Source organism: Jaculus jaculus, chromosome 19, assembly GCF_020740685.1.
Source record: "Jaculus jaculus isolate mJacJac1 chromosome 19, mJacJac1.mat.Y.cur, whole genome shotgun sequence".
Lineage (NCBI taxonomy): Eukaryota > Metazoa > Chordata > Mammalia > Rodentia > Dipodidae > Jaculus > Jaculus jaculus.
In genome coordinates this window covers 45,684-67,443 of record NC_059120.1, presented here as the reverse complement: position 1 = coordinate 67,443, position 21,760 = coordinate 45,684, and the positions used below count along the sequence as shown (strand labels likewise).

General features: G+C 40.5%; 1 protein-coding gene across 1 annotated transcript in view; it reads left to right on the top strand.

The window, feature by feature from the left end:
* Wls (Wnt ligand secretion mediator) overlaps positions 1-21,760 on the top strand; it is a 120,484-nt gene that overhangs the window by 86,715 nt on the left and 12,009 nt on the right. The window contains exons 4-10 of the mRNA XM_004671382.3: positions 4,428-4,589; positions 6,730-6,866; positions 12,516-12,684; positions 14,110-14,207; positions 14,507-14,570; positions 16,541-16,684; positions 18,162-18,245. Coding sequence (XP_004671439.1) covers positions 4,428-4,589; positions 6,730-6,866; positions 12,516-12,684; positions 14,110-14,207; positions 14,507-14,570; positions 16,541-16,684; positions 18,162-18,245 — 858 coding nt within the window. The remainder of the gene's footprint in view (positions 1-4,427; positions 4,590-6,729; positions 6,867-12,515; positions 12,685-14,109; positions 14,208-14,506; positions 14,571-16,540; positions 16,685-18,161; positions 18,246-21,760) is intronic.

Genomic DNA, 21,760 nt, shown 5'->3' with positions numbered 1-21,760 from the left:
GCATCCCTTCCTTTGTTTCTGCCACACTTGTGTCTTTTGCTCCATTGGAGCTGGAGACAACAGTATGGAGTGACTGGATTAGGAAGAACCAGTTCCTGGCCCAAGTTCTGCTACTGCTGTGAATCCTTGGGAGACACATGTGCAGTGGCATTAGATTAAGTAAATTTTATTCCCTGACCTCCAAATCCTCAATTTATTTTTTAAAAATATTTTATTCATTTATTTGCAAGCAGAGAGATGATAGGTAGAGGATAGATAGATAGATAGATAGATAGATAGATAGATAGATAGATAGATAGATAGACAGACAATGGAAAGTGTGTATATGGCTGTACCAGAACCTATCCTTTGTGCATCTGGCTTACATGGGTACTGGGGCATTGAACCTGGGTCATCAGGCTTTGCTGGCAAGTACCCTAACTGCTGAGCAATCTCTCTAGTCTCTCAGTTTCTATAAACCAAACTCTGACTGGAAACACGTCAGACACTTGTCTCCCTATTGTTATCACACAGTGTTCACTAACCATCATGCATGCTAAATAAGAACTGTGACATATTTTCAGTACTGCAAAGCCCTTATTTTGTCCCTGATTAGTAAATAGAGGAGAGAAAGGGGTGTAGGTGAAGAAAGACCATTTTTATAGGACTAAACATCTATACCTAAGATTTGTGAAATCTCTCTTCCCACAGTTGTAGCAGTTACCTTCTTGTTACTAGGATAAAATATCCAACTAGAAATAGCTTATAAAAGGAAAAAGGCTCATTTGTGGCTTAGAGTTTAAGTTTCAGGCAGGAGTATGGAGCTGGGCTCACATCTTGTCACATCAGCAGGGATAAAGAACAGGAAGGAGGGGCTGGAAGAGTAGCTTTGCAATTAAGGCATTTGTTTGCAAAGCCAAAGGACCCAGGTTCGATTCCCCAGGACCCACGTTAGCCAGATGCACAAGGCAAAACATGCTTCTGGAGTTCGTTTGCAGGGCTGGAGGCCCTGGAATGCCCATTCTCTCCCTCTCTCTCTCTCCCTCTTTCTCTGTCAAATAAATAAATAAAAATACAATATTTTAAAGACCAGGAAGGAGCTCATCGATTCCCTGTGGTTCAGTGTGTTGGTTGGGCTCGCCTCAAAACAAAACAAAACAAAAAAAAAAAAAAAAAAACAGGTTAGATGTACATATAAGTGACTAGCAAGGGTAGCCAAGTAAAAAAAATACTCAATGCCAAGTAGCATGGGCACCCAGGTGAAAAGGAGCTGTGTTCTCTTGGTGTTTCATGTTTCACTATGTATAGTCTACCACTGAAAGGGCTGTCCACTCTGGAGAAAGGATTCTCTCAATCCTTTCTTGAAACAACCTCATGGATCCATCCAAGAGGCATGTCTCTTGATTCCTAATCTGATAAGTTGATTGTAGAACTTAACCATCACACAAAGTGACATACCTCCTTCAGCAAGGCCCCATTTCTCAAAGGTCCCACCAGCTAGGGATTAAGTATGAACTTAATTACAAATACTTGAGGCTATGAGAGACATTTTACATTCAAACTACCATATTCTGCCTCTGGCCTCCATAGGCTCATGGCTCCACTCCTGGTATCAATTTCCTGTAGCAGTTACCATCTTGTTGCTGGACAAAATACCTAGCTAGAAACAATGTACAGAAGGAAAGGGTTTATGTCCTTACAAGTTACAGCTTGTAGGTTAGAAGGAAAGTTTTATTATGACAGGGAAATGATGGCAGGAGCAGGAAGCCAGACTTCATATTTTTTCTTATCAGCAAGGAGAAAGTAGCAAGAGTGATTGGGCTTATGAACAACAGCAGGGCTGGACTAATACACTTTAAGACCTACCCCCAGTGACACACTTCCTTCAGCAAGGCTTTATCTCCCAAAGTGTCTACCAGCTCGGAACCAAGTATGAGTTTTAATCATCAACACGTGAATGGGGGACACTTCACATTCAACCTACCACATTCAACCAGAAATAAATAGCTTAAGGAAGGAAAGGGTTGGGGTGTGTGTGTGTGTGTGTGTGTGTCTGTGTGTGTGTCTGTGTGTCTGTCTGTCTGTCTGTCTGTCTCACACCAGGGTCTCTTATGCCATTATAAATGAATACCAGATGCTTGTGACACTTTTTGTGTGGGTGGCTTGTGAATTAAACACAGACTGGCAGGCTTTCCAAACAAACACCTTTTTACCACTGAGGCATCTTCAATGTTTATCATGCTGCTGAAGCAATGACAAAAGCAGAAAGCCAAGCATCATATATTGTCATATCTGCCAGGTGTGGTGGAGCATGCCTTTAATCCCAACACATGGGAGGCTGAGGAAAAAGCATCACTGTGAGTTCAATACCAGCTTGGGCTACAAAGTGAATTCCAGGTCATCCTTAGCTAGAGTAAGACCCTGTTTCAAAACAAACAAAAACCAAAGACAACCACATCTTGTCAGATGAGCAGGGTAGAAGCAACAAGAGTGAGCTTGCTACACTCAGTGGGACTGAACCTTAAGCTCTAGCCCTACTCTCCAGCCCAGCAATACAGTTCCTCCATCAAAGATTTACCTCCCAAAGGCACAACATGTGGGAACTAAGTATGAGGCATAACCACAAACACATTAGGCTATTAGGGACACCCCACATTCAAACTATTACACACATAATTTTTTATTTTCAAAATCTGAATCTGCCAACTCTGTTTAACTGGTAATATCTGATTAGCCCCCCACACCATAGAGGTTATAGTGTCCCAATTGATTAGTGCTGTCTGCCTAGGTGAGGAATGAATGAAGAAATTAGAAGCACCTAAATCAGATACTTGTCTGTTCTTCCTCCACGTTGGCCATGAGTGTCTTTTGTCTCAATACAGAGGGCTATTTATTGCACTTTAAGATCTGACTTGGTCTAGGAAGGAACCCCCCAATATCACAGAGGTGGCAGAATACTTTCCATACTAGACTGTACATTCCTTACCATCTTTTTCATTATGAATTTCACAATGGATCTTTTGTGCTGAAAATTTTTGAAAAATTATAAATATCTGGGCTGGAGAGATGGCTTAGTGGTTAAGCGCTTGCCTGTGAAGCCTAAGGATCCCAGTTCGAGACTTGATCCCCAAGGACCCACGTTAGCCAGATGCACAAGGGGGTGCACACGTCTGGAGTTCGTTTGCAGTGGCTAGAAGCCCTGGCGTGCCCATTCTCTCTCTCTCTCTCTCTCTCTCTCTCTCTCTCTGCCTCTTTCTCTCTTTCTGTCTGTTGCTTTCAAATAAATAAATAAGCACAAAAATTTTTTAAAAAGTTATAAATATCCTATGAAATAGTTCAGTCCTAAAATAATTCTCTCCTATTACTTAATCAGGATGCACAAAACAACATAAAAGCTGGCCTATAGACCCACCATTAATGGCAGATCTCCACCTACTCTGTCAAGAATCAACCCTTGTCTAATGCAGCTTAAGACTCTGTGTACCATATTCCCCTCACCTTCTACCCTAGTAGGCACATAGCCAGCAGGCCTGTAGAAGCAGGAAAGAATTTAGTTAAAAAAGGAAAAAATAAAGACTGTGTCCCCCTTCAACTCCTATCACCATACGAAATGTCTTTAAATTGTTGGTTAGGAAATCCAAGAAGGTTTTCTGTTAAAAAGGAAACAAAAAGTATTTATATGAGAGTGAGATCATGGGTTTGCCTGGGCCTCTTGCTACTGCAAATGACGCATGCATCACTTTGTGCATCTGGCTTAGGGAATCATTAGGGAATCAAACTTGGGCCACCTGGCTTTTCAAGCAGATGCCTTTTACCACTGAGATATCTCTCCAGGCCCCATGAAGCTTTTCTGAAAACTAGCTATATTTCTGTTTAGTTTAAACTTCAGTTCACTGAATATTGCTTCTTGGGTTGAAGAAGAAATTTCTGAATTAGCATCTCAAGCAAACTGACCTGATTGTTGAAGGGGGCTTTATTGCTTGTTTTGCTACGAAGTCAATAAAAGAAGTTATCTTCAGCTTGTTTTACCTCACCATGAAAACAATTAGCCATCTTCAAGCTTGTAATAAGTTTTAGCAAGACCTTTGTCCTAGACACTTAAGAGTTTTTTGAGGTCTCTAGTGACATGTTATAAATATAGAACTCCCTAAGATCTAGAACACATGCTGCAAGATTATAATAAGAATAAAGAGCTGAGAAAGGTGTCAAGAGAGAGATTTTTGCTTTTTACTTAAAATTTTTGGTCTTGCCTAAAATGTGGCTTTTTTTTTTTAAAGGTGGAGTAGCTCTGTGTAACTCAAGTAACTCAAGTGTCTGCTGTAGGTCTGTACCTCTAATATGTACTGTTACACATTAGTTTTCTAAAAATTGCTGATATGAGGCCAATATAAAAGGATTCAGACAGTCTTTTGGAAATAGTGACCTGTCTCAAACATTTGATGTTACAGACTTCTGAGCATGAGGGCCGTTACTATGAGTGTGATGTTCTTCCTTTCATGGAAATCGGATCAGTAGCTCATAAGTATTACCTTCTAAATATCCGGCTGCCAGTGAATGAGAAGAAGAAAATCAATGTTGGAATCGGAGAGATAAAGGATATTCGGTTGGTGGTAAGTAAATGTAATGAAGCCAACAGGCTGTGACTTTGGAGCAGGGGCCAAAATCACATAGGACCTTGAATATGCATGTGGGAAGGAAGCCTCTTCTTGGTCCAGGCATTTCTGTGCTCACAAGGGCCAGCTGATGTGTGTGTAGGAGGGAGCTCCTTGTAGGTCCTAATACCTCTGTGAAAAACTTGACTCATTTTGCTCAATTGAAAATTGGGAATAATATATGACCATGATTATTGTGTTCATAAATTGAAAATAAGATGTGTGAGATTACATAAATGGAAAACAGTTCAATTATTGTTCCCAATTAAGAATTTACATGGACTTATACATGGACTTAGTGATTATAATATCATAATATGATTATGAGTACATAATGAACAAGATAATACCAAAAATGTTTCACCTAGAAAAGTACAAATATTAATGGGAACAATGGTGTTAGATTCTTTCCCTTGAATTTATAGAAAGTAGAAATGGAGCAAGAAGGGCATTTTTAAAATTCAAAAATAATCACAAAAAATTGCCACACATGGTGGCATATGCCTTTATTTCCATCACTTGGGAGACAGAGGTAAAAGAATTTCCCTGAGTTCAAACCACCCTGAGACTATATAATGAGTTCCAGGTCAACCTGGGCTAGAGTAAGACCCTACCTTGAGAAACAACAATTTAAAAAAATCATAGAAGATATATATTTAGTATAGATAATTCAAAAGTAAATTAAAATGTACAGGTAAATACATGAAAAAGCATAACAATCACCTATAATATTCTAAAACCTAGAGAAATAACACCACTGAAATTTGGAAATATATTTTTAAGGCCACTTCTTTGAGCATACACATACACACACATCCTTACTGTATGAAACATGCAGTCATACTGAGCTGATTTTTGCTTCTTGCTTTTTCATTATTTAATAGTATATTGTGAACATCATTAAATCTACTTTTCAATATTGTTTAGTGTTCCACTACAGTTTTATTTCAATTTATCATATGTTTACTGGCATATGGGATATCTCCAATGTTTTAGTGACGCTTACAAAAAACAATCTTTGGTCAGAGCTGGAGAGAAGGCTTAGTAATTAAGGTGCTTGTGTGCAAAGCCTAAGGACCTACATTCAACTCTTCAGGTCCCATAAGCCAGACACACAGGGTGGCACAAGTACACAAGGTCACACGTGTACAAAGTGGCACACACATTCGGAGTTAAATTACAGTGGCTGGAGGCCCTGGCATGCCAATCTTCCTCCACCCCCACCTTCTCTCTCTCATATTTTTTTTTTTAAAGAACTTTGATCATATTCTCTTTTGGGTTGTTTTTGGTTTTTTATCCTGGTACGGTCTCACATTAGCTTAGGCTGACCTAGAATCACTATGTAGCCCATGCTGGCCTTGAACTCAAAGCAATCTACTTACCTCAGTCTCCAAAGTGCTGGGATTAAAGGTGTACACCACCACACCTGGCTGTTGATCATATGGTGGGGGGTGGGGTTGAGATAGGGTATCACTCTAGCCCAGGCTGACCTGGAATTTATTTTCAGGGTAGCCTCAAACTCATGGTGATCCTCCTACCTCTGTGTCCCAAGTTCTGGGATTAAAGGCGTGTGCCACCATGCCTGCCTAATCATATTCTTAATTACTCCCTTAGAATAGCATGGCTCATTTGTATGTTTTTCAATATATATTTTTATGATGTTTGAGGAATAGTCAGAGGGTATTAAGGGCAGTATATGCTGTGACTCCGAATAACTTTTTTTTTAATTTTGTTTTGTTTTGTTTTATCTTTATTTATTTATTTGAAAGTGAGAGCTAGAGAGAGGGGGAGAGAGAGAGAGGAAGAGAGGGAGAGAGAGAATGGGTGCAGTAGGGCTGGTAGCCACTGCAAACGAACTCCAGACGCATGTGCCCCCTTGTGCATCTGGCTAATGTGGGTCCTGGGGAATCGAGCCTTGAACTGGGGTCCTTAGGCTTCACAGGCAAGCGCTTCACCACTAAGCCATCTCTCCAGCCCTCTGAATACTTTTGATCTTGAAAGTTGGATAGGTACAACTGTTCACTTATCTGTCCTAGAATACATTCAATAGTAAAGAATAATACTAAGATATTCAAAACTATGATTTATCTCTGTCCAGGGAATCCACCAAAATGGAGGCTTCACCAAGGTGTGGTTTGCTATGAAGACCTTCCTCACACCCAGCATCTTTATTATTATGGTATGGTACTGGAGGAGGATCACCATGATGTCTAGACCCCCAGTGCTTCTGGAAAAGTAAGAGCTGATTCAGAGCACTCTTATGTAATGCTTGGTTTGCTCCTGTTTGTTCTAGAGTATTAAAATCCAAGGTACCAGTGTGTGACTTCAGCAGGTGAACTGACCTAGTGTCATCCTGGACTCCTTTCTAGCTATTTGTAAAGCTTTTTATTTTTATTTTTAAACTAGCATACAAAGTATTAGAATTCATTATGGCATTTAAAATTTTTTTTATTTTTATATTTTATTTGAGAGTGACAGACAGAGAGAGAAAAAGGCAGTAGATAGAAAGAGAATGGGCATGCCAGGGCCTCCAGTCACTGCAGACAAGCTCCAGATGCATGTGCCAACTTGTGCATCTGGCTTACATGGGTCCTGGGGAATCAAACCTTGAACTGGGGTCCTTAGGCTTCACAGGCAAGTGCTTAACTGCTAAGCCATCTCTTTAGCCCCCATTATGGCATTTTTAGCAAGCACCAACAACCAAGACTCTAAAACTACTCTCTAAACACCTTAGGACTAAACTCAAGATCCACCCCAAACATACCATAGGACTGGACCCACTCCTAGTGATATACCCCTGTAGCAAAGATCTGCCTGTCAGGGGCTCAAGTAGGAAGTTTAATAAAAAAAAAATGCATCAGTGTATGGGGCCATCCATTCAAACTATCACATGCCCCATGGTCAAATGAGACCCTTTTCTGTTACATGATGAACTGCCTCATCCCCAGCTTCATGCACACTCTCATCTAGAAAAGGCAATGTTCCTTCAGATTAATCCTCTCTCTTTGCTATGCCATCTACTTCTCCTTTCTGCTGGATTATGACCATTGGTAGAAACTGAGCAAATTTTCTTTTGTCCCCACTTCTGAAGCCAGTATACCATTTTTCTCTTCTTTAGAAGAAACTGTAGTAATCTTCTCTCTCGTGAGCTCATTTTAGTCTGAATTCATCTCCACTTCAAAATCTGTCTTTCACAGGAGCATCAGTGACCTCCACATTCCAAATCCAAAGGTTGGTTTTCAGTTCTCTCCCTCCTTGACCCACGGGCAGCATTTGGCATAGGTAATTCCCCTTTTCCTCTTCATTCTTTGTTTTGATTATTCTCCTTTGTTGGGCATTGCCCAACTAATTCTTTTTTTTTTTTCTCTTTTCAAATTAATTTATTAACAGCTTCCCTGATTATAAAAAATATCGCATGTGTAGTGGTTTGATTCAGGTGTCCCCCATAAACTTAGGTGTTCTGAATGCTAGGTTCCCAGCTGATGGAGATTTGGAAATCAACGTCTCCTGGAGGGAGTATATTGATGGGGGCAGGCTTATGGGTATTATAGCCAGTTTCCCCATGCCAATGTTTGTTACTCTTCTGTTGCTATTGTCTACCTTGTGTTGGCCAGGGGTTGATGTCCATCCTCTGCTCATGCCATCGTTTTCCCCTGCCATTGTGGAGCTTCCCCCTCAAGCCTATAAGCCAAAATAAACCTCTTTTTCCCAGAAGCTGCTCTTGGTTGGGTGATTTCTGCCAGCAATGTGGACCTGACTACAACACCATGGAAATGCCCTCCCTCCCCCCACTTACCCCTTTGAAACTCCATTCTCCATCATATCCTCTCTCCCTCTCAATCAGTCTCTCTTTTATTTTGATGTCATGATCTTCTCCTATTATGATGGTCTTGTGTAGATTCAGGCACTGTGAGGTCATGGATAGCCAGGTCATTTTGTGTCTGGGGGGTTGCACATTGTAAGGAGTCTTACCCTTCCTTGGGCTCTTACATTCTTTCCACCACCTCTTCCACAATAGACCCTGAGCCTTGGAAGGTATGATAGAGATATTACAGTACTGTGATTACTCCTGTCACTTCTTCCCAGACCATTATGCTTTCTGAGTCATCCCAAGGTCACTGCCATCTGAAGAGAAGATTCTCTACCAAAAGTGAGAGTAGCATTAATATAAGGGTATGAACATTAAGACAAGTGCTTACTGGGCAGTTGGATAAGCATAGTATATATATTTAGCCAGACAGCAGCAGACGTTATACCCCTAGCGTTCATGACTACCCCTGTTTTAAGTTTTCATTATCAGGGATGTATTCCCTCCCATGGAGCAGGCCTCCAGTCCAATTAGAGGGCAGTTGGTTTCCACCATGATAGACATGCCACTATTGCACCCATTGGCTCATTTGGCCTGGCTGGCCAAATATAAGGCTTATAGTGTCCACTGCCCAACCAATTCTTGATTACCCATCTCTCCAGCCTCTTTTACTATGGAGCCAGGATACAATGTTTATGGTTTTTTGTTTTTTTTCCTGTTTTTGTTTCTTTGAGGTAGGGCTTCATTATATCAAGCTCAGGCTGACCTGGAATTCACTACATAGTCTCAGGGTGGCTTCAAATGCATGGCAATACTCCTACTTCTGCCTCCCAAGTGCTGGGATTAAGGGTGTCCTCCGCCATACCTGGCTTCATTTTTTTCCCTCTTTCTTTCTTTCTTTCTTTCTTTCTTTCTTTCTTTCTTTCTTTCTTTCTTGCTTGCTTGCTTTCTTGCTTGCTTGCTTTCTTGCTTTCTTGCTTTCTTGCTTTCTTGCTTTCTTGCTTTCTTTCTTTCTTTCAAATATATACATTTATTTGCAAGAAGAGAGAGAGAGAGAGAAAATATGGTCATGTCAGGTCCTCTTGCCACTGCAAATGAATTCCAGATGCATGTACCACTTTGGGCATCTGGTTTTATGTGTGTACTCGGGAATTGAACCTGGGCCATCAGGTTTTGAAAGCAAGCACCTTTAACTGCTAAGCCACCTCTCCAGCCCTAGACTTTATTTCTTTATCAGCTCTGTTCATTCACTAGGTGATCACGTGCTCTTGATATGATCTACTTTGTGTTGACTCTTTTTTTTTTTTTTTTTGGAGGCAGGATTTCACTCTATAGCCCAGGCTGAACTAGAACTCAATCCTCCTACTTCAGCCTTCCTAGTGCTAGGATTAAGGGCCTAAGCCACCAAGCCCAGTATAGATGATAATTTTTTTTGGGGGGGGGTTGAGGTAGGGTCTCACTCTAGCCCAGACTGACCTGGAATTCACTCTGTCTTCTCAGGGTGGCCTCGAATTCACAGTGATCCTCCTACCTCTGCCTCCTGAATGCTGGGATTAAAGGTATGTACCACCACGCCCAGCTGAATCTTAATTTATAACTTCAGCATCATCTTCTCCCAATTCTAGGCCCATGTGTTCCAACTATTTAACATCCTTACTTGCATTGAAAATGTAACTTGTACAAATAATATATTTGATGTTCTTCTGTTTCCAGCTGTCTCTCTCCTAGGCTTCCCATGTCAGTGAAAATCCACTCCATCCTTTCAATTATTATATTGGGAAAGTGGAAGCCACCATATGTTCTGCTTGTTTTCCACATCTCTGTCCAAATTCTTTGGAAGTTTCTCCATCTCCAGTACTATCTATCCTCCTAATCTCACCTCTTGTATCACTGTTTACCTGGTTTATTGGAAGCAACCTCCCAAGCTGCTCCTCTTACTTCCACCATTTTCCTCTCTACCAGCCTGAGTACTCCTTTTATGTGTTAAGCAGATTATGTTATTTCTCTGCTGAAATCTTTCTCCAGCTTTCATCACTTTTGTCCTGGCCCATAAACTCTCCTGCATCTTGTTTCCTGTCTCTGACATACCTGTGATAAACTTCAGATGCCTTGCACATAGGCTTTCATCCCAGGTCCTTTGTATGTGCTGTTCTCTTTATCTGAAATATCCTTTTCCAGGTATCTTAGTGACCCAGCTCTTTGTTTCCACTAAGCTCTGACTCACTGTTTCTCATCACAGAGACTGTTTCCTGTTCACCTGATATAAAGTCTCACCCTATCACACTTTAATCTCTTACTAGCTTTACTGTTCTTCTTAGTGGTCCTTTGTTTATTCACTATCCCTCCTCCTATACTCCCTGCCATATCATATTATCGACAGTAGGATCCTTTTTTTTTTCAAACACTGCATCCTTAGCATCTAAATACAGAGTATAATATAAGTTAATAAATATTAGTTAAGTGAATGATTGGTGTTATATTCCTTATAATTTTTTTACTGGATTCCTAGTCTCTTCAAGCAAAATTTTAAATTCTATTATAAGCTATGAATGTTTCTTCAGAAGTTCATCCCTCTATTTCTCTGACTTCATGTCCTGTTAGTTCCTGAGATATGTTACATTTAGATTCCTAATACGTATGCTTTTTTCAGGCAGGCCTCTGTACCTCTACATAGGTTTTTGTCCTTACTTGGAACACTCTTTCCACCCACCTCTCTTCTCAACTCTGCTGGTTTAGTTTCTCACACAATCTAAGAGACAAGTCCTGGTGCAGTGTTCTATACTTCCAAACTGGGTTGATGTTGTTTACTACTCCCAATTTCAATGCTCTATGAATAAATGCATTTCCCTGAGTAAAAGCACTAGTATTTCTCATGTAGGTAGCACTAACACTGTGCCTGGCACATGGTTTATACATAACAAATGTGTGTAAATAAGTCGTAATGATTTTGTTTGTTTGTTTTATTTCAAGGTAGGCTCCCACTCTATTTGAGGCTAATCTGGAACTCTGTAGTCCCAGACTGGTCTCAAACTCACAGTGATCCTTCTACTTCTGTCTCTTGAGTGGTGGGATTAAAGGCATGTGCTACCAGACCACCTGGCTTCATACTGGACATTTTGATATTAGAAAAATTGGTTAACATAAGATAGGAAAGAGGCAAAAATAGAGCTAAGCAAGTGGTTAAAACAATTTACATTTCATGTCACTTTTTTTTTTTATTATTATTTATTTGAGAGTGACAGAGAGAGAAAGTGACAGATAGAGATAGATCGAGAATGGGCACGCCAGGGCCTCCAGCCACTGCACACGAACTCCAGATGCATGTGCCAACTTGTGCATCTGGCTTACATGGGTCCTGGGGAGTCAAGCCTCGAACCGGGATCCTTAGGCTTCACAGGCAAGTGCTTAACAGCTAAGCCATCTCTCCAGCCCCTCATGTCACTTTTTATTTAAGCAAATATGCACACATAATTCATAGTTGGTGATGCTGGTATCACAGTAATGATCAGTGTTCTTACTGGGTCAATGATGTCCTAAAGAGGTAAGAAGAAAAATTATAGCCAATCAATTTCCCTTTTAAAATTTTTAAATTGATTTTATTTATCTGAGAGAGGAAGAGAAAGAAGCACAGAGAGAAAGAGAAAGGGAGAGAGAGAAAAAATGGGTATGTCAGGGCCTTCAGCTGCTGCAAACAAACTCCAGATGCATGCACTACCTTGTGCATCTGGCTTACATGGCTCCTGGGGAATCAAACCTGGGTCCTTTGGCTTTGCAAGCAAGTACCTTAACCATTAAGTCATCTCTTTAGCACAACCAATCAATTCTTTAGAAGAAGACCATGTATTAGGCAGCTCTTTAAAATGTGGGCTTCTCAGGGGACAGCATCCAGTTAGACAAAAGTTGGTGTGACATTTCTTCATTTAGTAATGGTTCAACCAGAACATTTGCTTCTCAATGTGGCAATTCCTCATCAGCACTAAGAAATAGATTAGATAGCTTTCTCAATAAATTACATCTTCTTTTAAAATTGGCATCTGGAATAACCTTGGCTCTTGTGGGTATGTTCTTATTATCAGAGTCATCTTTGCCCTTGGGATTTCCATGACCTTCATCAATATTCCTGTGGAGTGGTTTTCCATTGGGTTTGACTGGACCTGGATGCTTCTGTTTGGAGACATCCGGCAGGGCATCTTTTACGCAATGCTTCTTTCCTTCTGGATCATCTTCTGTGGCGAGCACATGATGGTGAGAGCCCCTGCAAAAGGGATATCTGTCTGTATCACAAGTGCTCTGAGTAGATTGCTGTACTGCTGCCTAGCTGCCTGTGCCTCCCTTCTGCTGTAGGTGAATCCAAAGAAACAAGGGTTCACAAATTGAGTTTAACATCATAGGGTCAGATTACTGCTTCACCTAGTAACTCAGCAAGTGGCCTAAAGCAAAGTGCCCTAATCTCAAGCCCTGTGTCTTTAAAATAGAGTGGGAAGGCCTATTGTATATATATTTTTAGAATATAATGAGATAATGTAAGGGAAAATTAACACATAAGGTAATGATTATTTTTATTTCTTTTCTATCCTTAGGCTTCAGCTCTATTTGTCCTGTCCCCATGAATAGGATAACTACTTGGGAATATGGGCCTAGCTCTTTCTAGCTGGCAGTTGGTCCTAGTGACCTATATTACCCAGGAATACTGACCTCCTTGTATGGCATCAAATTCAATTTCAAGAGAGATTGAGGCGCCATAATAAAAACAAGATTGGTACCATCTTTAGGTTGTGGTTGAAGTAGAGCTATGCCATCCTCAGCTTTGCCTTCATCAAGCACATGGGCTTCTGGACAGAAGAAGATGGTTCTAGGTTCCATTATTGTTTGCTCATAAAAACCTGGCCTTGGAAACTTACTCCTCAAGCAGGAGAGCAGTAAGCAATGAGGGAAATTTTGTCAAACTCCACATAAGCAGTTCCTCTAGCAGAGAAACTGGGAATGAGCTGTGGACTGCAAGGCCTGGGAGTAAGCTGGTATGGTTGCCCCACCAACCTGCCTGCCCAGATGATGAGATATGTCTTTTGCCTTTCTCCATTTTCTCCTAAATCCTTCCATTTTTTTCCCCCCATGAGGGCCATTTTGTGCCCATCAAGAGGAATCATTCATGCTAGAATGATGGCAAATGCAGGAGGCTGAGACAAGATAATCCTGAGTTCTAGGCCATCCTGGGGCACATTGCAAGGTGATGTCCAGAAAGAGTAGGAGGGAGTGGATATTCCTTAACATGATGAAAATAAGGAGATAAATTTGAATAATTAAGTTCCTTAATGTCTTCATTCCCTAGGGATCATTTTATCTCTAGACTCATAGGAATTTACTTTGGAAGAGCTGTTTTATGGCTCATAAAGCTCTCTCCTGCCTGAAGTTTAAGGTCTTTCTCTGTTTCCTCATTGCCCTGTTTGTTCTTGTGCTGCCACAGCCCTCATGGATGAAGTTTGTGATGGCTGATCTGTTCATTTGTCAGCCTCTCTTAGCAGACATGACCACCAATTTTGTCACCTTCATTTTCCAATAATTGGGTCTAGATCATTGCTCAGTGTATAACAAACAGGTGGTTAACTGGGTCACCTGTTGAGTAGCTTTGTTCTCTTCCTATCTTTATCTCCTTAATTTTGTTTTCCTTAGGATCAACATGAGCGCAATCACATTTCAGGCTATTGGAAGCAAGTTGGACCAATTGCTGTTGGCTCTTTCTGCCTCTTCATATTTGACATGTGTGAGAGGTGAGCAGGTGCCATAGAGATCCTGAGCTAAAATGGGTATTGCCATATCCACCTCTATCTTTCTAGGGTGGATTTTGAAACATGGATGATGGTTGGGGGCCTATGGGATGAAATATATTTATGTCCTCAGATGAAGTTTGATACTGAGTCAAAAGCATAGCCCTGTATACTTAAGTCTGCTTCCTTCCCTTGAAGCTCTCTGTGAGGTTTCTTATCTGCATATGGGGTATCCCGCTTTGCCTTTGTGTTCATCTTGTGATAACTTTCCACTTTTTTAATTATTTGTTTTGTTTTTATAGAGGAGTACAACTCACAAATCCCTTCTATAGTATCTGGACTACAGATGTGGGAACAGAGCTGGCTGTATCCTTCCTTGATGGGTGCATGGTTTGGTTTTTTGCCACATAGCTTGCCTGGTCCCCAAGATCATTTTTCATACCTCAGTTGATGCTCTGTGTGTGAGCTCAGCTAGAGCTGTGGTCCTCAGACCAATGACAACAGCTAAATTAGGCAAATAATTATCACTTGCTTTTAGGTCCCTATGAGAGTAGACAAGGTGGGGTGCTTGCAGCCTGTTCCCATGGCAGAGGGGTCACAGTCACTCATCTTAACTGAAACCTGGGTCTGTTCTCCACTGTTTACTACAAACTGAGGCATCCCCTGGAACCTTCTTTCTTTCCTGGCTCTGTTGGAGAGTTGGGCCCAAGGCTGCAGGTCTCATTGGCTGCCAACCCCTGATCCTGAGTCCCAGTGGGAATAAGGCTAAGGTGATTAGTTCAGAGCACTGTTGATGCCTCTAGTTCATCCACATAAGTTTTATTTGCACCATCTTTGTGAAACAGAAGTGTTTTAGATTGTCTCTTTAAAGATGCTGGATTTTCAAATCATATTTCTTTTTTTCCTTTAATATTTTATTTATTCATTCATTTATTTGAGGAAGAGATGAAGAATCAAATCATATTTCTTAAATAGTATGTTTAGGGCTCTGAAAGACAGAGCCTCTCTGGAATAAGGAGGAAGCCTGAGTTTGGGCTTTTCCTTGATGAACAGTTAAGATGCTCAGATCAGTCTTTTAGTGTCACAAAATTCTGTGAGCAAATTAAGTCAATGGGGTCATCACCTAAAAGAGAGTGGAACTAACTGCTCTGTCCCACCCTGTCCCATGTCAATTATACAACAAAGATGAAATATTTTAAAGTCATTGTCTACTTCAACCCTTTCATTTTCCAGATTGGAAGCAAATAAATATTTATGACCTGTAACAATTAACCACATTCCCTTCATTGTGAAGTACTGTTGGTTATAGGAAAGCAGAAACTTCTACCTAATGAAAGATGAATACTGAGTTTACACTTGTTAGCCAAGCATGGTGGTGCACACCTTTAATCCCAACATTTGCAAGGCAGAGGTAGGAGGATCTCTGTGAGTTTGAGGCTACCCTAAAACTACATAGTGAATTCCAGGTCAGCCTGAGCTAGAGCGAGATCCTACCTCATAAAACCAATAAGTAGTAGTAATAAAAACTTGAGTTTATACTTGTTAAAAATGTTTAAAAGATATAAGTAGTCTGGGATAGAGCTGTTACAACCAAGAGGAGCTGAAATCTGTTCACTTGCCATCCAAAACAGTTCATGCTACTGCAAGCCTTGCTTGTTTTTAGTCTGGACTCCAATTGCAAGTCTCAGAGTTTCCCTACTAACTCTCAAAGTGTCTTGCCTGCATCAACAGCCCCAATTTTTGCCATGTATCCTGTTCCCTACCAGAGTCCCTGGCAGCACTTGCTAAACTTGCCTCATTGGTTCCTTCCCTAGGGCATTGGTCTTGTTCTTAGAGAAGTTTACACACAGCCCTTGATTTTCAAAGATACCAATACTTGTGTTTTGGTTCTGGCAAATTTGATTTCATATGTGTAGAGGAAGAACCCTCATATCCCTATTTGAGCTCTTTCAGAGATTTTTAAATTGACTTTTCACCAATCAGTGATTTGCACTTAATAATCAGTGCTTTTTGAATTTATGTATATTTGAATTTCTTGATGATCAGTTTGAATGCTGAATCTGATTTATTAGTACCAATGTGGACCTCAGACTGCATTTCTAACAAGAAAGGAACAGTTTATGTCCTTTCTTGGCTTACAAAGCATTTTGAATACTCCTTTTTATAGAATTTGGCTTGTCAGAAAACCCTCTTTCAGTGGTATTAAAATGCCAGGTTCACTCAAAATTTCATGAATACTTGAAGACAAAGTGAGCATCATGAGCACAGCTGGAAGTGCTATGCCCCTCAGCTCATGCCTTGGTGAGCCAGCCATTTCCTTCACTGAACTTTCCTAGATGGCCTTTATCATCGTAGCTGGGATCTGCCTCTGCCTCTACTTCCTGTTTCTGTGCTTCATGGTATTTCAGGTGTTTCGAAATATCAGTGGGAAGCAATCCAGCCTACCAGCCATGAGCAAAGTCCGGCGACTACACTATGAGGTGAGCAGATCTCTTAGCTCATTCTAGAACAACAGCTGTCTAAGTCTTGGAGTTTTCTGAGGTATAAATGTGTTTTTACAGTAAGATGGAAACTTGTTCAGCAGGTTTTGCAAAAATAGCTCTTGATGGAACACAGGTGTGTACTAGATAGGCCTGGACTATGTAGAATTGGGGCTTGGCTTGAGGCAAGGCTTTCAACAGGTTTGCCTCACCCATAATCAGCCTGAAGATTTCAGCCCAGGTAATCTACTTCCCAGATTCTTTTTGTTGTTGTTGTTGTTTGTTTGTTTGTTTGTTTGTTTGTTTTTCAAGGTAGGGTCTTACTTTAACCCAGGTTGACCTGGAATTCACTCTGTAATATCAGGGTGGCCTTGAATTCACCGTGATCCTCCCACCTTACCCTCCCAAGTGTTAGGATTAAAGGTATGCACCACCATGCCCAGCCTACTTCCCAGATTCTTTTTTTGGTAGGGTCTCACACTAGTCCAGGCTGACCTGGAATTCGCTATGGAGTCTCAGGGTGGCCTCAAACTCACGGCAATCCTCCCACCTCTGCCTCCCAAATGCTGGGATTAAAGGCGTGTGTCACCACGCCTGGCTCCAGATTCTTAATAGTCCACATTCCTTAAAATATCCAGCAGGAGCTCAGATGTCTACAGAATATATTTCTTATTCAAGATTTTTTGTTGTTGTTGTTCTCAAGTTAGGTTCTTGATCTAGCCCAGGCTGATGTGGAATGAGTCTCAGGGTGGCCTTGAACTTACAAAGATCCTCCTTCCTTTGCCTCCCAAGTGCAGGGATTAAAGGCATGCATCACCACACCATCTCCTGCCATCTTCAAATTCATAAAGTAAGGAACATATTCTTGACTTTTAAAGCACAGGCTTATTTATGTTTAAGTGACTGTGCTTGGAGACATGAGCCTAATTCTTCTGTGAAAAGAACAGGAAAACTGCAGGACTGGATTGGTCTTATATGTGATGGATCTACACAGAACCTCTGACCAGCAGTTATAGGCACATTTTCAGTCTTGCTTGTTTCTAGGGCTACAGTGACACATGAGAAAACTAGACCAAATCTACTTCATGCTGATTAATGTGGATATTTCCTTTTGGTTCAGTGAAACAGAATTTTATTATAGCTGTAGAAAACTTGCGCTTAGTAACTGAACCCTTGTGGAGAAGCATAACTAGGTTAGCAGGGAAATCAGCAGCCTCATGAACATGTTTATGCTTGTAATTTTCTAAGTTCTGGCATCACTGTTTCATGAGTGATAAGAACATATGAAACCACCACCACCCCCCGAAATTCCTCAGCTGCATTCACTTTTATAGAAGTACTCCTAAGTGAAATTATTTTAATGTCACTCTTAAGGATTTGGTTTTGCAGAATTCTATAAAATTAGAGCTGAAGCATGTATATATTTAGAGAAAAAAATGGTGAAATATTAAAGCACACATTCTATCTTTCCTAATAGGGGCTGATTTTCAGGTTCAAGTTTCTCATGCTTATTACCTTGGCCTGTGCTGCTATGACTGTTATCTTCTTCATCGTTAGCCAGGTGAGTGAATTCTGAGCCTTCCAGGAAGCTTTCCCTGCAGAGAGCCCTGCACAGTGCACAAAGAGTTCTGCAAAGCTTCTGAGGTCAGAAACAGGTTATTGTTCATTCTACATAGCTAACACAAGTTTCAATATGGAACTGTTGTGATGATCTCCAGGCCATATATATATGTGGACTGACCTTTCCCTTTCAGCTGAAACTTATAAAAGGCTACCAAACAAATTAAACCCTGAGCCAGATTGAAGGGCCATTTCACGTGAGAGTAATATTTCAAGCCCTATGGCATAAAACTAAAAAGCAAGTAGTAATTTTTTTTTTGTTCATGTTTATTTATTTATTTATTTGAGAGTGACAGAGAGAGAAAGAGACAGAGAGAGAGAATGGGCACACCAGGGCTTCCAGCCATTGCAAACAAACTCCAGACACGTGGGCCCCCTCGTGCATCTGGCTAACGTGGGTCCTGGAGAATGGAGCCTCGAACCAGGGTCCTTAGGCTTCACAGGCAAGCACTTAACCACTAAACCATCTCTCCAGCCCAGCAAGTAGTAATTTAATTGGATCCTTATCTAGTGTTAACAAAGACCCTTTAACAGATAGTTCCTCACCATTCTTTGTGGTTATATTACCAGCTAACCATACTCAAGTTCTATTGATAGAAACTGGTTACTTAGAAAGCTCAAAAATTTTGTTATATTTAAAAATTTCACCAAAAAAAAAAAATATTAAAAGAAAGCCAGGCATGGTTGCACACATCTATAATCCCAGCACTTGGGAGGCAGATGTAGAAGAATTACTATGAGTTCAAGGCCACCTGAGACTACATAGTGAATTCCAGGTCAGCCTGGACTGGAGCAAAACCCTACCATGAAAAAAAAATCAATAATAATGACTTGAAAATAATTGGTAACTTGCTTTGAAAGTGAAAAATATATCCTTTAAATCTAATGTATTATACTTAGCATTCATTTGTGCTTCACATTTTCTGAGGTAGGTAGGATTGGAATAGTTAGCTGAGTTTGCTGGAATATGAATTTATGTTGCTTCTGAAGTATTTCCATATGCTCTGTTTTCTAGCTGGGTGAGAATATGGGAGGTTATTTAACAGCTATAATATTGAGATTGCCTTAAGGAACACTAGAAGTGATGGTGCAAAGTTGCAAAGTTGGGTCCCTGGTACACCATAATCATAAACAGTTGCATTCATGTGAAGACTGAGAAAGTTGAGTGTCTTTCCAAAGACACATAAGTTGGAGACTAGAACCTTGTCTTTCTGATACTTGCTTATCCCTATGTTTGGGAAATATAGAGCATTTTGTTAGAACAGATGGAGCCTTAGGATAAGGCTGGTTCCATCTGCTAGCAGGTTTTCCTCTAGTACAGTGGCTCTGTATAGATTCCTTAGCAACCTGGTAAAATTATGGATTTCTTCTCAGACTACTTCCGAGAGTAAAATGAAAAATATTTTACAGTTCAAAGTGAATCATATATTCATATAATGCATATATTCATATGTACATATATTCGTATAATGCATATATTCATATGTACATTATAGATATTATAGGTATACTACTAATAAATATCTCCAACTAATTAGTGTCAAAATGATGCTACCTTGATGAGCTTTCTGTTAGAAACTAGTACAAATAAAGATTTATTATTTTCTACTCAGCTCATGGACATCTTGACTTCCATGCAAAGGGACTTCAAGCCTTTTGGCTATGCACTCTGGGAAATATTGGGTTGCAGCTCTGCTCAAAATTAAGTTCATGTGAAAATAAATAGAACAGTATATCTATACATCTTTATAGTTGTTCACTGCTTCTGCTTTGACCATTGACAAAACTGCAGTTGTATCAGAGCATTAATAAAGTCTAGGAAACAAGCAAAACTATTTCTACTTCTGAATTAGTTTTTAATTCAACCAGCTAAGGCTTAAACATCCATATTCAAGCAAGAATGGTTGAGGCTGTACTCTGCCATTAGCTAATCTTATCATGTTACAAATATACTTTTTGGCTCCTCTAGTCCTTCAACAATGCACTGTGTGGCACCATACAGCCCTCCCAGTCTGCCAGGCAAATGGAGCTGAAATCCCTTCTACAGAAGTGGAATTTCCAGTAAGATGGGCTATGTTCTCAGAGAGGCAGAAGGGAGAGTACTTGCAATCTTAAGGTCTACCTCTACCCCTTTACAAAGCTGGAGTCTTTCCCATATCCATTTCTTATTTTAACTCTGCAGAGCTCCTCCCACCAGAAATAAAGAGGGACTGGTTCTTAAGGTGGGTGCACATTACCAGATTTTAACCTTGTACAGGTTTAATTAGCACAACTTTTTTGTTTTGTAATTTTTACTAATAATTTTAATACATGCACATAATGTATTTTTATCATGATCCCTTCCCAGTATCTTCTGTTATCCTCCTTCCCTTGTCCCTCTTCTACTGAATCCCTTCTATTTTCCAGCTAGTCCTTCTTCAATTTTGAGGTAGGGATTTTTGTTATTGTTTTTGTTTTTTGCCCTTCATCATCCGTGATAAAATTTTTAAAAAAAATTTTTTTGTTTATTTTTATTTATTTATTTATTTGAGAGCAACAGGCAGAGAGAGAAAGAGGCCAGGAGAGAGAGAGAATGGGTGCACCAGGGCCTCCAGCCACTGTAGATGAACTCCAGATGCATGTGCCCCCTTGTGCATCTGGCTAATGTGGGTCCTGGGGAATCCAGTCTCGAACCAGTGTCCTTAGGCTTCACAGGCAAGCGCTTAACCACTAAGCCATCTCTCCAGCCCTGAAATTTTATTTATTTATTTATTTATTTATTTATTTATTTATTTATTTATTTGAGAGCGACAGAGGGAGAAAGAAGAAGAGAGATAATGGGCGCTCCAGGGCTTCCTGCCACTGCAAACGAACTCCAGATGCATGCGCCCCCTGTGCATCTGGCTAACGTGGGTCCTAGGGAATCAAGCCTCGAACCAGGGTCCTTATGCTTCACAGGCAAGCGCTTAACCACTAAGCCATCTCTCCAGCACCACCCCCCCATGATGAAACTTTGATGGGCCCATTATTATGCAGGTACTGTGCAATAATGGCAGTTGCTTTCAGGTCATAAATGCAACAGCCATTTAGTGTCCAAAGGCAGCATTCCAATGTGCTCTTTCCATCCAGTGGCCTTTGTATTCTTTTTGTCTCCTCTTCCACAATGGCCCCTAAGCCTTGGAGGAGTAATATAGAAGCCTCATTTAGTGCTGAGCACTCAACAGTCTCTTATTCTCAGTACCTTTTGAATCTCTCCAGGAGTCACCACTGTCTGCAAAATGAAGCTTCTTTGACCAAAGGTGAGAGCAGCATTAATCTATAGGCACAAACTTAAATATTTCTAGGTCAATTTGATGGGTACAACCTATGTAGTTAGCCAAATAATAATGCTAGCTTCCCTCCTAGGGCATAGGACCCTCCTGGACATAGGCTTTTGAATAGGCTTTTCATACCAAGTATGAACTTTCTCCCATGGAG